The following is a 17084-nucleotide window of genomic DNA, read 5'->3' as shown; positions in this document are numbered from 1 at the left end:
GAGGGACCAGTAAGTAAAAATGCCCTGAGGAGAGAGTGTGACTGGCAGGTTTGAATATAGGCAGAGGTCAGGTGTTTTTGGACCAGAGACAGTATGAGATGGAGTCAAAAGATATGGGGAGTGGGCACATAGATCATGTAGGTCCTTTAGATTTTACTCTAAATGAAAAAGTTGGAAGGTTCTGAACCAGAATGATCTATTTAAAAATATTAGTTGGCTGCCATAAGAAAGCAGGATGGTATATTATAGTACTTTAGATAAACGGGGTGCCTTAGTAAATATTGAGAGGGTAGTCAGCTATAAGAGATTCAGGATTGGAGCTGTTGAAACTAGATGAATGGGGCGTGCCTGGGTGGTTCAGTGGGTTAAGCCTTTGCTTTTGCCTTAGGTCATGATCCCAGGGTCCTGGGATCAAGCCCCACATTGGGCTTCTCTGCTCAGCAGGGAGTCTGATTCTCCCCCAACCTCTCTGCCTGCCTCTCTGTCTACTTGTGATCTCTGTCTGTCAAATAAATAAAAATCTTAAAAAAGAAAAAAAAAGGAAAAAAAAAAACAAAAACTAGGTGGATGGGTTATCATCCATGGATGGAAAGTGAGTATAGCTAGTGGAAAGAGAACAAATGAAGGAGCTTTGGGGCAGGCCAGTAGTTAAGAGTCTGGAGAGATGAGAGGGACCCAGGAAAAATGATAAATAAGAAAGAAAGCCAACAGTTTTGTATCTTGGAGGCCAAAGGCCAAATAAAGAGTTTCAAGGAGGATGAAGTAATTAACTAGTTAATGCTGCTGAAAGTTTGAATAAGATGACCGCAGAAAATTGACCATTCATAATGTACTTTCCATAGAGTATAATTTCAATTGCAGTATTTAGGAAGAATTAAGCTCTTCTTTACTCTGATCCCAAGTCTACAGCAGGGTTTCTCAACCTGGGCATTACTGGTATTTTGGGCCAGAAAATTCTTTGTTATGGGAGCTATCCTATGCATTGTAGGGTGTTTAGCAGTAGCTCTGGCTGCTGCCCACTAGACGTGGCACAGCTCCCCTAGTCATGACAATAAAAAAATGTCTCCAGTGTCTCCAGACATTACTGTCTTCCGGGAGATGGGGTGGTGGTGCAAAATCTACCCTGGTTGAGAACCACTGCTCTGTATAATTAAAGTGAAGAAAATATAAGAAATCGAAGTAAAAACATGTAGTTTGGAAAGGAAACAATATTTTTCAGAAATTCAAAGGCACAGCTATCAAACTGAAATAGAATTTACTTTCTGTTTATTATAAGGAGTAGCATAATTAAATTTAAGGAGCTAGTTTTTAAAAAATTAATACTGTAAACATCTACATCGAAAGTACATTTTCTGATTAGTTGAATTAAAAAAAAAAGATTTTATTTATTTATTTGACAGAGAGAGAGAGACGGACAGTGAGAGAGGGAATACAAGCAGGGGGAGTAGGAGTAAGAGAAGCAGGCTTCCCGCTGAGCAGAGCCCGATTCGGGTCTCGATCCCAGGACCCTGGGATCATGACCTGAGCCAAAAGCAAAGGCTTAACTGACTGAACCACCCAGACACCCCAGATCAGTTGAATTTTTATATTTTTGATCAACTAAATGTCACATTACTTCAAAATTGGTAATGGCAATTCACTAGAAATTTTTTTAAAAGTTCAATATATATTTTTTTATTATGTTCAGTTAGCCAGCATATAGTACATCATTAGTTTTTGATGAATTCACCAGAAATTGTAGGCATACCCACCTGAGCATTGTGAAGATGTATCGAGGACTAGCAGAATCCTTGCCACCATGCAGCCTAGTACCAAATTGACCAATGGGCTGCAAGAGGTTCAGATTATTGCTACCCACAAAATTCTGAGCCAAATTGATAATGGTCATCATTAGTGACATCTGGGGGTGGAAAAAGATTAGTTAATCTAAACTGTAGGCTTCTAATAATATATATCCATTATTATGACTAAGCCTCACTATAATCCTGTAAGGTTTTATGAGATATAGATGTTTATTGACTCTTCCTAGATAATTACATGACAGATGGCAGATATACCTAAACTCAAGACTTCTGGCTCCAAGTTTAGGGCTCTTGACTTCTAATAATTTCTACCAAGTCCTATTCAACCTTGAAGGCATAGCTCTTCTCTTCACCCTCAGCAGAATGAAATATTTCCTCTTTTGTGTCTAATACTTTGCCCATTTCTTTTTTTAGATTATTTATTTATTTATTGTACTGAGCGATAGCGAGAGAGAGCACAAGCGGGGTGGGGGGTGGGGGGGCATCAGGCAAAGGGAGAAGGAGGTTCCCTGCTGAGTCACTTTGATAGTTGTGTGGGTTGGCTGATTAAATTGTGATTATACCTTGAAGTAAGGAGCTTATTTGATTTCTTTATATACCTGGTACATGGTAAGTATCTGACAAATGTTTGCTGTGTGAACATTTATTTACTACATGCCCACTATGTTTTGATTGAAAGCAACAAACAAGACAATCATTACATTTAAAGTTCTAGAAACCTATAGACAACCTAGTTCTTTAAAATACAATGAATACAAAAAAACAATTTAATCACAAAATTAAAAAAAGAAATATATGATTATATAAAATCAAACAACTGAGGAATACAAAAAATTGGGAAGTTGTCCTTTTTAATCAACAGAAATAACCAAAATTAATAACTTCGAGCAAACCCTTCTAGGTTTTTGGTTTAAGTAATGTTCTGGCTTTTTTTCTCCCCACTGACAATAGATTATGGATATTCTCAATGTTAATACACACAGATTTACTTCAGTTATATAACTAATTCCAGGCATAGATGTATCATAATCAATGACAATTTTCCAGTTGATGGACATTTTTAATGTCTAAATTTTGGCATCACAAAGATATATTAAACATCACTATATATCTTTGAACATAGATCCTTATAGACTTATGGGTCTCCTTATTGGAATATTATTTTTAGAAATAGATTTGTTAAGCCAAAGGTAAGCATATTTATAGTTTCACAGATTTCACCAAATTGTCCTCTACTATGGATGAACCAGTATTCATGTCACCAAGTACTCTCACTATGTGTTTGGAAAATGATTTTGCAGGTATTATTGCTATAATGCTTTCTAGAAACATTAGGGATTGTATGGATTGTGTGTTTACCTCACCATGATGATAAGAGGACATCTCAGCCACTGACCCAGCTAACTGGGCAACCTTCACCTCTCGCTTGTCATTCCGCTTGAAACAGGTAAACAAAACCTTTCTTTGACCTGGTTTCAAGCCTTCAAAATGGAAGAAGTACAAATATTAGTATCCTCAACTTAATCATTTATGGACATTGATTTCTATGTATGATTAAAAAAAAGGCTAACATAGTGGAACTTACCATCCACCATAGATGGGATAGATCTCTCATTATCAGAATTTGAGAACAGGATAAGTTCCTTATTTATGAAGTCATTGTATGTCAGATATGTGGTAGTTTGTCCATACAAGTAATCCTGAGGGACCAAAGAGAGTTATTAGATGATCTAATTTAAAAAAGTTCATTGATCTTAACAATGCTTAACACCAAAGGAATCAATCTTTCAGCATATCAATTGTATGATGATTCTTAAGTCCCTCAAAGATACAGATTTATGTAGAAATATTTTACAGGTTTTTTTTTTTTTTAAGATTTTATTTATTTATTTGACAGAGAGAGAGGGATCACAAGTATTCAGAGAGGCAGGCAGAGGGGGAGGGGTAAACAGGCTTCCTGCTGAGCAAAGAGCCTGAGTCAGGATCCCAGGACCCCGAGATCATGAACTGAGCCAAAGGCAGAGGCTTAACCCACTGAGCCACCCAGGCGCCCCTATTGTACAGGTTTTAAAGAGAAAGCAAATTTAATTGCTGCACAATTTGGAAAAACTGCACTGCCTTTTAAATTTTTCAGTTCCCATACATTTATGCAGCAGTCTAAATAAGCACATTCATATATAGTTACATATTATTAAATTTTCTTCTGGAGCAATCAGTCATTGTGTTGTAGGATATATAAAAATGTTTTCTTTTAGATTGAGAGAGAGAAAGAGAGAGAGAACGCAAGCGTGAGGGTACGTGAGTGGGGGTGGGGAGAATCCCAAGCTTCCAGCACAGAGCCCCACAGATTTCATGACCCTGAGATCACAACCTGAGCCAAAATCAAGAGTCAGACATGCCTAACTGATTGAGCCACCCAGGTGTCAAGATGTATAAGATTTTTACCTCAGGAAGGCCAAGTAACTTTCGTTGCCTTCTATCCTCCATGAAATGGGTTAACCATTCTTTCCGATCATCTATCTGTTTCTTGCTAAAGGCCTACACATTGGAGATAAAAAAGATGTCACCAGTTCGGACAGTCTCCCAAAATCTGTTGTATAAAAACTAAACAAACAATAAACTGAGTTTCCTAAAACAAATGGTCCCTTTCTCTATGATATGCTTATTAAAAACATTCTATATTCTATAAAACATTTTATTATATAGAAATTTATATGTTTCAATTGACTAGCTATAATAGTGATTTAGAAAACTAGAATATATCTATGAAATAGAACTCAAACTGACCAGGCTAATGGCAGCATCATCTTCAGGACCAGAATATTTAAACTGAATACGATGTCTTTTCATATCTGCAAAGTATTCTTTAGCTTCTTTTGATGTGCTGGTGCCCAAACCTACACAACCAAGAATATCAAGTTACTCCATACAATTTTGTATAATGGTATATAACAAAATGAGAAGTACTTGATGGGTTTCCCTACAAACCTTTGTAGTACTTGACTTTCCATTTTTTATGATTTGGAGTAGAACTCTTCCATTCTTCAAATTCAGGAAGACTATAGAATGCCATTTCTTGTTTGTTTTTAGACACCTGTGGTAAAGAACATGTTGCTGTGGTTTTGCACACTGCTGAGTCCCCTCTTTACCATATATCACTGGGATTATATGCATATAAAACATTGAGTAGGGCCTTAAAATATCCATTATGGTAATTTAAAAGTTAATATACCTTTACAATGGGAGTGATAAATTCTTCCAGAAAACGATGCCGTAGAAGAGAGGGCCAGTTATGATGGATAAAATTAATCAGCAGGCCTTTGATATGGGAACCATCTTGGTCCTAGAAATATTTGGAAAGCCAAAACACAAAAGAATCATTTAAAAACTCAAAAAAATTATGATTGACCTATTGGTGATTTCTCTAAAAATTTTCTATGGGGATTAAAAAAAAGAAAAAGGCTATTTAAATCCACTCACTTAATCTGTATGTGTAACACACATGTGATGAATAAAGCTTCAAGTTAAGTAATTTCCTTCCACAGCATGAAAGCAATGCAACGATTAAGACATGTTTAGTATAACAATCTAAAATATTCTGTCTGCCTGTGCTCGCTCTCCCCCCCCGATAAATAAATAAAAATAAATAAAATCTTTAAAATATTTGAAAGCAAATCTAACCTGATCTGTCATAATCATTATCTTTCCATAACGAAGAGTCTTCAATGAATCTTCATCTTCATAGTTTTTCTTGTATTGAAGACCCACAATCTTGATGATATTGTTAATTTCAGCATTTTCCATGATCTGAAATGGACATATACCAAAAAAGGTAACGTTTTGTTTGCAAATTTGAAAAGAAATAGGACAGTTTATGTTGTTTGGGTTTTCTTGAGCTCCAGTATTTTCAGTTATTATTAGCCTACATTTTAGTCAGAAAGATCTGTTAAGATATGCTACAATGTACCCAATTTCTTAAAATAATAATAAACTAAAACATATTTCAAAATGCCCAGTGAGGCAATGAAACACAAATATGAAATCCTGCATTATAAAACTATATTTAGATTCTAAAGATGGCTCTACCTGTTTATGAGAAGCTTCTCGAACATTGAGTATTTTTCCTCTAAGTGGGAAAACCCCGTATTTGTCTCTCCCAACCACACCAAGTCCTGAAACAGCCAAAGTTTTAGCTGAGTCTCCCTCAGTCAGGATGAGTGTACATTCATTGGAGTTTCGACCCCCTAAAATAAAAATACACAAATTAATATTGACACATTTAGTTCAACCTCAAAAATACTAACTCAAATGTGCTATCAATAGTTTTGTGATAAAACCATAATAGATATTAGAACTAATGTTCATAGTAAAACAAACAAACAAACAAACAAAAAAACAAAAAACAAACCTAGTTTCTTAGACTATTTTTTTTTTTTGAAAGACTTTATTTTTGGGTCACCTGGGTGGTACAGTTGGTTAAGCCTATCCCTTTGGCTCAGGTCATGATCCTAAGGTCCTGGGATCGAACCCCACTTTAGGTTCCCTGCTCAGCCGGAAGCCTGCTTCTTCCTCTCCCATTCCCCCTGCCTCCCTCTGTTAAATAAATAAGTAAAATCTTTTTAAAAAAGAATAAATAGGGTGCCTGGGTGGCTCAGTGGGTTAAGCGGCTGCCTTCAGCTCAGGTCATGATCTCAGGGTCCTGGGATCGAGTCCCACATCGGGTTCTATGCTCAGCAGGGAGCCTGCTTCCCCCTCTCTCTCTCTGCCTGCCTCTCCGTCTACTTGTGATTTCTCTCTGTCAAATAAATAAATAAAATCTTAAAAAAAAAAAAAAAAACAACTCTATTCTCTAAATAAATAAATAAATAAATAAAAACATTTAACATTGGGGCACCTGGCTGGCTTAGCTGGAGGAGTATGTGACTCTTGATCTCGGGATTGTGAGTTTGAGCCCCACAATAGGTGTTGAGATGATTTACATAAATAAAACAAAAACAAAAAAAATTTTTTTAAAAGATTTTATTTATTTATTTGACAGGAAGAGAGAGAGATCACAAGTAGGCAGAGAGGTAGGCAGAGAGAGAGAGAGGAGGAAGCAGGCTTCTTGCTGAGCAGAGAGCCTGATGTGGGGCTCAATCCCAGGACCCTGAGACCATGACTTGAGTCGAAGACAGAGGCTTAACCCACTGAGCCACCCAGGTGCCCCAAAACAAAACATTTTTAAGTAATCTCCACACCCAACATGGGGCCTGAACTCACAACCTCACAACCCTGAGACCAAGAGTCACGTATTCCAATGACTAAGCCAGACAGGCGCCTCTTTTATGTTAATTTCTTGTGACAGTTATACTGTTGCTGAACATTCTTTTGATCATATTATGTTAAAAATATTTGTTAGTGGGTGCCTGGGTGGCTCAGTCCGTTAAGCGTCTGCCTTTGGTTCAGGTCATTATTCCAGGGTCCTGGGATCAAGTCCCACATTGGGCTCCCTGTTCAGTGAGAGTCTGCTTCTCCCTCTACCCTTCTCCCTGGCTTGTGATTCCTCTCTATCAAATAAATAAAATCTTAAAAAAATTTTTGTTAGTAATGGGGTTTAGAACACACTACCCCGGGGCGCCTGGGTGGCTCAGTGGGTTAAGCCACTGCCTTCAGCTCAGGTCATGATCTCAGGGTCCTGGGATCGAGTCCCGCATCGGGCTCTCTGCTCAGCAGGGAGCTTGCTTCCCTTCTCTCTCTGCCTGCCTCTCCATCTACTCGTGATTTCTCTGTCAAATAAATACATAAAATCTTAAAAAAAAAAAAGAACACACTACCTCAAAACAGAGCACTTTGCATATTGATTATTTTAAGCTAAGGGAGTTTGAGAAAATGCTAGAAGCAAGTTCTCTCTGACCTCATCCCCCAACCTTCTACCCTGAAGTAGGTCACAAGACCCTCATGTGAGAAGTGTCCTCCATATACCACAGAGGAAGGGAACATTCTTATCTCTCAGAGTGACACTGAAAAGAATGTGAATGAAAAGGCCTCATTGAGTTTACCCCAGTTTACTATACTTAGTTCATACTTTGCCCTTGTCATATCTTTCCACTCTTCCTCAAACCTAACAAAAACACTCAGGTTTAACCACTTCTTTGGGTATTCATTTCCCTATGAAAGCTCCTGTCAAGTAAAATTTATATTAAATAAATTTCTATGTTTAATTTTCAGACCCAGACAGGAACTAAGAGGGTTGAGAAAAAATTTTTCCTCCCCTATATTAGGTAATAGATCACTACAGATCCCTACATATTCTTCTTCTTCTTCATTTTTTTAAAAATAGTGTCCACACCCAGCATGGAGCCTAATGCAGGGTCTGAACTCCTGACCCAAGATTAAGACCTGAGCCGAGATCACGAGTTAGTTGTATAAGCAACTGAGTCAACCAGGGACCTCAGATTGCTACAAATTCTTATTTTATACTCTAAAAAAAAAAATTATTTATTTGATAGACAGAGATCACAAGTAGGCAAAGAGGCAGGCAGAGACAGAGAGAGGGGGAAGCAGGCTCTCCACTGAGCAGAGAGCCTGATTCGGGGCTAGATCCCAGACCCTGGGATCATGACCTGAGCCGAAGGCAGAGGGTTTAACCCACTGAGCCACCCAGGTGCCCCCTTATTTTATACTCTTAGTCATCTCAACATTACTATAACAGCCAAAAATTAGAAATGATCTAAATGTTCGATAACAGTAATTGGTTGATTTTTAACCATGTAGAAATATTCTGTTGAATATTACATGTTGAGGGGAAAGTATCCATGGTATGCTATTAATGAATAAAACAAATAACTGAACAACAAGATTAAAAGTTTAGAAGCATTATTAAATGTGTACCTGCATCATTGGCATCATCAAGTTTGGGAATTCCCTTGATTCTGTTATGTTTTACAGCTGAACACTTCTTGTTTAATTGGATTTGGGCCTTAAACTTCACCCAGTTTAGTATGCTTTCCACTATACCACAGCCAGTTGCCTGAAAATGAGAAGATTCATGTTAGGGAAGAAGAATTCTGTCAGAAATATAGAATACAGATGAGCTCCTATAAAAATAATTTGAAGTTTGAAAAGAGGTAAAAAAAAAAATTTTTTTTTTTTCAAAGGTGACATGTCTTCCTGTCTTAGGTTATCATAACTGAGGGAACTGGTTCCCTTGAGTTCATTCATTCAGTAGATATTTACTAATTACGTATTTACGTTGTGTTAGACACTGAGATCCATGTTGGAGATTTAGTGGTTAAAACAAGCTGGTCATGGTCCTTGACCCCATGGACTTTAAGAAAAAAATAAAGAAGGTGGAAATAAAATGAGAAATTGCAAGTGTGATAGTGTTATGGATAAAAGTATGCTACATCTGATAACATATATCTAGAAAGAAGGGTAGAATGTAAAGGCTTTCCTGAGGAAATGACATTGAAGATCTAAAGTAGCTAGCTAAGTGAGAAGCATTTCAGATAGAAGGATTACCACATGGAAAAGCTCTAAGGAGGGGGAAGAGTACAAATGCTTCTGAATAATCTGAAGGCAGTAGGATCGAAGCTTAGACAACACAGGAAAAAGTGGTACTAAGATGAGGTTGGAGATGGCAGGGTCCTGTAGGCCACATGGAAGAATTTGGATTTGAACATTTTTTTTAAAAAGAGCTTATTTATTTATTTGACAGAGTGAGAGCACAAGCAGGGGTAACAGCAGAAGCAGAAGGAGAAGCAGGTTCCCTGCTGAGCAGGGAGCCCAATTCGGGACTAGATCCCAGGACCCTGTGATCATGACCTGAGCTAAAGGCAGGCACTTAACTGACTGAGCCAGCCACCCAGGCACCCAAAACATTTTTTTTTTAATTTAAAAGACTTATTTTTTTAAAAAAGATTTATTTATTTATTTGAGAGAGAGAGTGTGTCCAAGTTGGGGGAGGGGCAGGGGAAGAGAATCCTAAGCAGACTCCCAACCAAGCACAGAGCCAATGTGCAGCTCCATCTCACAATCCATGAGATCATGACCTAAATCAAAAATCACAAGTCAGACACTTAACCAGCCGAGCCATCCAGTGCCCCATTTCTTCAACATGGGGCTCAAACGTACAACCCTGAGATCAAGAGTCACTTACTCCACCAAATGAAACAGTCAGACACCTCTGGACTTTTTTTCTAAGAGTGGAAGTTACCGAAAGACTTCAAAAAGAGACTGAAGACAAAAATGTGTGCTTTAAGATGAGAAGATTACTTAATAGCATTGCAAAGAAAGGACTGAAAGGTTATGAACATTAAGAATCATTATGGTAGGGGCGCCTGGGTGGCTCAGTGGGTTAAAGCCTCTGCCTTCGGCTCAGGTCATGATCTCAGGGTCCTGGGATCTAGTCCCGAATCTCTGCTCTCTGCTCAAGCAGGGAGCCTGCTTCCTCCTCTCTCTCTCTGCCTGCCTCTCTGCCTACTTGTGATCTCTGTCAAATAAATAAATAAAAATCTTTAAAAAAAAAAAAAAAACAATCATTATAGTAATACAGAAAAGAGGTAACAATGAGAGGCTATTGCGGCATCCAAAAGAGGAGTCTTACTGATTGGATTACAGGGGGGACAGGGGTAAAGAGAAAGCTCCCAGCTTTGTTTATGCTACTTAGGTTGGTTGGGGCCTTTTATTAAGACAGGAAACTATTTTGTTTTTGTGGGGTGGGGAAGGTCCTCGTGTAGAGGTCAGCGAGTATGGAGAGAACTAATTCAGTGTTGACAGGGAACCAACTTTAGGCAATGTTTGGAAAGCAGTGAAATGGGCTGAATTCAGAAGTGATCCAAACTGAATGGTGATAATGTAATGGGGAAATATAGGCATATGGATGGTAATTAAGGCTGTAGTAAGAGCAGTGAGATGAAAACTATTTCCTATTTCCTTTTCAGAGGCAGAAGGCATGTGGGAGGAATCTTGGTTTTTGCAGAGCAGAGAAGGGCAATGGACAATAAAGTAAAAGTAAGGTGCTTCTATTTCTTATGTCCCTGTAAGTATTTACAGCCTTTTTAAAGAGAAAGCAAGCATGAGCAGGGGAGGAATAGAGGGAGAGGGAGAAGCAGACCCCCTGCTGAGGGGCTCAATCCTGGGACTCTGGGATCATGACCTGAGCTGGAGGCAGACTCCCAGTAGACTGAACTACCCAGGGGCCCCAGTACTCACAGCTTTGATGAATTTTTCACTTAAATGGCATGTTGATCCAAAGCTCTTGACTTGCAAAGTCATGTTTTCTTTTGTCTGAGAGTCAAAGGTTGGGTTCTCAATTAAGGCATTCACAAAAATCCACATGTGATTTTTCACCTGCAGGAAAAGTTGATATTACATTGCTAAAATCTTATGCTATATTTATAGCCTTTCTCTTCTTCCTTGACTTTGGAAAAAGAAAACTGTGCTGAAATACCATACCTGATGCGCTTTTACTGCAACACCACCCTTGTTCTTCTTCTTCACGACATCAACAAGTTTAGTCACAATCTGATCAGCTATGTAATCAACATGTCTGCCACCCTAATAGGGAAAAATACCAAACTGTAAAGCTCAGGACCCCTCAAAATTATAATAATGATCAAATATTTTAAAAAATCTAATTTAGCTTTCTTTATGCCAGAGCAGCCAAATATTCAAGTTCATTTTATTTATTAAAAACAATAATACCTTTATGTAAAGATAAATTGTGATTAATACAAAAGTAAAATTACCTTGGAAGTAGCAATGCTGTTGACAAAGCTAATTTGCTGAAAGCCTTTTTCACTCATTGTTAAACATACTTCCCACCTGGGGTTTACTTGTTCATGGATAACTTTCAATGGATTGCCAGTTTCATCTACCTTATCCTTCAAATACATATCTACATAGCTACGAAATCCTTTTACCTGTACAGGAATTAAGAGTTATGGTATTAGAAAAAAGTTATAAAACGTGTTCGATGATAGACCACGAGGATTTTTCAAAACTAATGAAATGACATTTACTGATGGGCATAAGAGAATGGTCATTAAAGGGCACAAAAGTATTCATTTAGGAGATTGTTTGAGAAAAGACATTTCCTTTAGTGAGTTTAAAAGAGTTAAGTAAAAAAATGTGGCATACTGTTTTCTTTTCAGGAATGTATCTGAGAGGTGATTAAAAAATATATGGGAGGGAAAAAAAGAACACTTTTGCCTCTGATAGTGATCATATAAATTCCCTTATTGCCCTTAACACCCGGAAAATGCTTACCGGCAGCTTATTTCCATTGAGAAAGACTTTAACATCTTTAGTGGATCCAGCAATATCATATGCTCTTCTAACCATCAGTGCAACAATATCTTTATCTAGGCTTTGCATTTTAAACTTGGACAAGTCAGGCTGGAATGTAATACATGTATAATCTTCTCCATTAAAGGGCTTGAGTTCCATCTCACCAGCTTTCCCCATATTATTCATCCATGTCTGTGGAAGTAAAAAATTCAAGTTTATTCACAACAAACTAGAACTAAACACAAATTTCTAAGTCCTAAAAAATAACCTAATGTATATTCATGAATAACTTTCCATGATTTAATAGCCTATAAATTATGTTAAACCGATCACGAAAACTGTTATAAATTGCTAAAGTACAAGTTATAACTGAGGCAAAAGATACGTATTTACTTGCCTGTTTGAACATTTTCTTGTATTCTCTACTGGCTGTTTCCACAGTAAATTTGGTACTGAATATGTTACACAGTTTGGCTCCATAGCCATTTCGACCACCTAAGCAAATAAATTTAAAATACTTTAATTGTTATCATTGGCAATGCTAATCAATTATATAGATTTATTTCAGTGTTGTTGTTTTTTTTTTTAAAAAAGATTTTATTTATTTATTTGTCAGAGAGGGAGAGAGAGCGAGCACAGGCAGACAGAGAGGCAGGCAGAGGCAGAGGGAGAAGCAGGCTCCCTGCCGAGCAAGGAGCCCGATGTGGGACTCGATCCCAGGACGCCGGGATCATGACCTGAGCCGAAGGCAGCTGCTTAACCAACTGAGCCACCCAGGCGTCCCTATTTCAGTGTTTTAAACATTTATGTCATAGTCATTTAAAAGATGTGTTTTTTTTTAGCAACAAATATGTTATTTTCCTCCATACTCTACCTGTTACTTTCTTTTCATCATCATCATAGTTACTAGAAGTTAGGAGCTGTCCAAAGATGAGAGCTGGGACATACATCTTCTCAATTTTGTGTTCAACAACAGGAATACCTTTCCCATTATTCCATATACTAATTAAGTTATTTTCCCTAAGAAAAGAAGAATGAAACTTTTATTGTAAAACAGATGGTAAACTAGTGCTTGACATTTTTTATACTTAAATATAATTATCCTTAAAATACAGAAATTCACAAGTTTCAATTTCTTTGACTCTTTCTCATACATATTTTCTGAAATTCAGCATCAACTACCTTTCCCACCATGCTCAGTTCCTGATAATCCTGAAATAGAAGCCAAGAGGGGAAAAAAAAATTAATCCTTTTCCAACACCTGGGCAGACACTGATAATGCTGAAAAAATATGAAATTTTAAAATGTCAGGATAAACAAAGGGAAATGATTTATGCCCAATGGAAAGGAAAAATTTGGAAATTATTTATGCTTGCTTGCTTGCTTTCAAGATTTATTTGAGAGCAAGCAAGTGACCATGTGTGCTTGAGTGGGATGGGTGGGGGCAGAGGGAGAAGGAGAGAGAATCCTCAAATAGACTCCTTGGAAGGCGGAGCCCTATTTGAGGTTCAATCCCAGAACCCTGAGATCATGACCTGAGCTGAAACCAAGATTCTGACACTTAAATGACAGACACACAGGTGCCCCTATTATACCATTTTCAGAGGATTATCTATCTGAACTCTCCTAGCTCCCTTAGCTTTCTCACCCAGCAAGGCACATTGCAAAACAAATATGAAAGAGAAAAACATTACCAATTGTAAACTTCCCTGCTTGCCAAAAAAAAAAGCTAAAAATTTATTTGGATTTATTTCTCTTAGTTATTTTAAGTTAATTCTCAAAAGATAGTACAGTTTAGTTATAACTAGACAAAACACTATGGATTTTATTCCAAGTAGTGCTTAGTATTATCTACAAAAAAAGACTAAAACTAGCTCAACATGTTTTTAGACTAGGATATCAAGCCCTTAGGAGCATTCAAATACATCATTAACACACTTCTCCCAAAGAAACTAAAACATAGTTTATGCCGTAACTGATCAGGCTAATAAAAAGGTGATACAAGCATCCTGCGTACCCACAAAGGGACACCCAGCATTTATAACCAGAAATGTTAGATCCAATTATTCTCTATCACCATCTGCTGGTTTACTATTTGAATAGCATCATGAGAAAAAGTAAAAGCTCTAGACTCCTGAATGCTTATTAGACTGAACAATTATTGGAGATGCTTACCGAAAAATTTAGAGATGTTATGTTATAATGTCTGTAATTTATTTCGAAGTGACTCTAAAAACATAGATGGAGCAACTATGGTAAAGCATTGATAACTGCTGGATCTAGGTGGTAGGTATCATAGATCGTTCATTTTAGCATTCTGCTTTTCTGTGCTTTTGGAGAATTTCATTACTTAAAAAGGCCAATATTAGTATAAATCAAAGTAAATGCAACTAACAGTAACAATGAACTGTAACAAACAAAAGACCATTCAAGAGACTTACGGGTCAATTGTGACTCTAATACAAGACATTTTTGGGTCCCTTTGTTTGTTGTCTGCAGCATTGACTGAAAGAAAATACACATTTGTAAGAAATTAAATTTAAAAAGAAAACATTAAGATATAGAAAGAAAAAAGTCAGATTAACGAGGCATTAACATTTATTCACAGTACTGTTTCTAGGAAAGAATTCAACTTGCTAGACACCAGTAAACTGCTCCACCTTGTCAACTATTGTTTGAAATGATAGGAGCTCTGGTTATAGAGGGTTTGCTAGAAATAATACTTTTTATGAAGGATTTTACTAGTAGATCTTTTTTTTTTTTAATTTTTTTAAAGATTTTTAATGTATTTATTTGACAGAGAGAAATCACAAGTAGATGGAGAGGCAGGCATAGAGAGAGAGGGAAGCAGGCTCCCCGCTGAGCAGAGAGCCCGATGCGGGACTCGATCCCAGGACCCTAAGATCATGACCCGAGCCGAAGGCAGCGGCTTAACCCACTGAGCCACCCTGGCGCCCTTACTAGTAGATCTTTATGTGAAAGAGTTTACTTACCTAGAATCTCATCAAAGATTTTGTACAACCCAGGGACAAAGGTGACTTCCCTATAGTTAATGCCAATATCTTCATCGTAAACCCACATGTGCTAGAAATAAGGCAAGGAGATATAGTTACTTTTACCTTATTTATTCTGTTTTGTCATCATCATTACTGTAAATAAAGTCTTCTGGATTAAATACTACAATATACATATGATAGCTTAAGGCTTGTTCCAGTGACATTCAGAATACATGGACTATATAGAAAATTAACCTGGAAAAGCATACATTTTAACTACTTCGTAACTGCATGTAATTACTTGGTTTTACCTGGGTCACTAATTCCACAGAGCCAATGTAGGTGTCTGGGCGGAGCAAAATATGTTCCAGTTGGGTTTTCTTCTGATAGATTCTTTCAATAGACAATCTTTTCTTAGCATCTTCATTTTTCTTTGTTTTGCTGATTTGCATATTTTCATTTATAGGCTAGCAATGTTGGAAAATTGTAGAAAAGGGATATTTAATCGGAGGTTATATTAAAAACTATAAACAAATCACCCACCGTAATGACTTACGCACTATATGTCATCACACATACTGATGTGCAATCACAATCTTTTATCAGGTATTGGCGGAGTTTACAACGTTTTGTTGAAACACGGCAGTTTAAACTAACAGCAGCCAAGTTCCCAGGTGTCAGTTTGAATAAACATGTATTATCTCATCAAGTGCATGTAACATGGAGCTATTTTCCTTGAATGTTTTGAATGTCATCAATGAAATACACACACTCCTTTCAGACATTCAGCAAATATTTACTGAGTGCCTGCTATGTGCCAGGCACATAACAGATTCTAGTCAGCAGCAGTTTGGGAGCTCATCGAGTCAATCCTTTCTTTGGCCACCGTAACGTTTTTAACACAGGAAGGACATATTTTGAGTAACTCGGGCCTGCCGGCTCCTCACTTGGAACATCGTGCCATGCTCTGCACCTTCCAAGGTCAGGGGCATTCAATCCCGTTTTCCACCGGAGGGTAGGAACGTATCTGTGCTGCTTAAAGTCACACGCGGGCCATTAAAATATAAGCCAGTTGAGTACTGGCCCTAGAAACAGTAAAACAGAACCCAACACCCCAGAAGCCACTGTAGCCGATAATATTTCATTACTAGCATCATACGGGGGGGGTTATCCTCCTCACGATCACACCGAGTCCCGGAGACCCGGGACCACCCGGAAGACCGGCTCCCAGCCGGCGGCGATCTGACCACAGCCCAGGAGTCTAATTCTTCGCGGGCAGTCAGAGAGATGCGGGGCCGCGCTGAGGCTCCACGACCCGCCCCTTCCGCGAGCTGTACCTGCAATGGTGACACCTCCATGGTGACCGTCGTGAAGGGGCTCGAGAACCCTGCAAGCGACTAAACCGGCGGGACCCTCGAGACCACCGTGGAGCAAGCAGCTTCTCCACAGACGCTCGTCGGTTAGAAGAACGCCTCCCGTCCCAATAGAACTTTCCTGTAGCCCGCCCAAACCAAGTAAGCCAATCTCTGACTCTCTCTCACCGGCTCCGTTTCGAAGAACCAATCGTATCTGTTTTTTCACATTCACCAATGAACGCCTGCGTTGTCGGGGGACTGTTTGAACAAACCAATTAGGCAAGGGAGGCGGGACTAGGGGCTTTTCAAAAGGCACCACTCGGAGTCGTCGCGGAAAGACCGACAGGGAACCTAGCCAATGAGGTGGGGGCTATTTGTTCTCTCGGGGCCGACTGCTCTGAAGAGACTCGCGATGTTAGCGGGAAAAGGGTTTTCTGAGAAGCCCGCTCGGGTGCAAGGAAGGTTCCTCAGATGCTGCTAACTTATTTCAGATCTATAAACGGTCTCCCGTCCTGAGGCTTTTAAAGAGAGAAACAGGAGTCCTAGCTTAATTTTCCTGAGGAAATTTGAGCGCCGGCTTTCTGGATTGGCAGCCAGGCGATTTGGTGAAGTGAACAGATTTCTGGCGTCTGCCTCAACCTTCCCTCCCAAGAACTTATTTT

The 17084-nt window shown here is 38.4% G+C and overlaps 1 protein-coding gene across 1 annotated transcript in view; it reads right to left on the bottom strand.

Annotated features, from left to right (window-relative positions):
• TOP2A (DNA topoisomerase II alpha) overlaps nt 1-16538 on the bottom strand; it is a 29934-nt gene extending 13396 nt beyond the window's left edge. The window contains exons 1-20 of the mRNA XM_044248030.1: nt 16405-16538; nt 15379-15534; nt 15065-15155; nt 14513-14576; nt 12946-13091; nt 12469-12566; nt 12051-12263; nt 11531-11704; nt 11238-11339; nt 10995-11132; nt 8673-8811; nt 5889-6046; nt 5484-5609; nt 5035-5145; nt 4791-4896; nt 4590-4699; nt 4248-4340; nt 3388-3502; nt 3162-3283; nt 1752-1900 (exon numbers count right to left, since the gene is read on the bottom strand). Coding sequence (XP_044103965.1) covers nt 1752-1900; nt 3162-3283; nt 3388-3502; nt 4248-4340; nt 4590-4699; nt 4791-4896; nt 5035-5145; nt 5484-5609; nt 5889-6046; nt 8673-8811; nt 10995-11132; nt 11238-11339; nt 11531-11704; nt 12051-12263; nt 12469-12566; nt 12946-13091; nt 14513-14576; nt 15065-15155; nt 15379-15534; nt 16405-16425 — 2432 coding nt within the window. The 5' untranslated portion in view covers nt 16426-16538. The remainder of the gene's footprint in view (nt 1-1751; nt 1901-3161; nt 3284-3387; nt 3503-4247; nt 4341-4589; nt 4700-4790; nt 4897-5034; nt 5146-5483; nt 5610-5888; nt 6047-8672; nt 8812-10994; nt 11133-11237; nt 11340-11530; nt 11705-12050; nt 12264-12468; nt 12567-12945; nt 13092-14512; nt 14577-15064; nt 15156-15378; nt 15535-16404) is intronic.
• Nucleotides 16539-17084: the final 546 nt, after the last annotated feature.

The sequence above is a fragment of the Neovison vison genome, chromosome 5 (assembly GCF_020171115.1).
Source record: "Neovison vison isolate M4711 chromosome 5, ASM_NN_V1, whole genome shotgun sequence".
Classification (NCBI taxonomy): domain Eukaryota; kingdom Metazoa; phylum Chordata; class Mammalia; order Carnivora; family Mustelidae; genus Neogale; species Neogale vison.
Note: the sequence above shows the minus strand (reverse complement) of the source record. Positions and strands in the feature narration are given on the sequence as shown.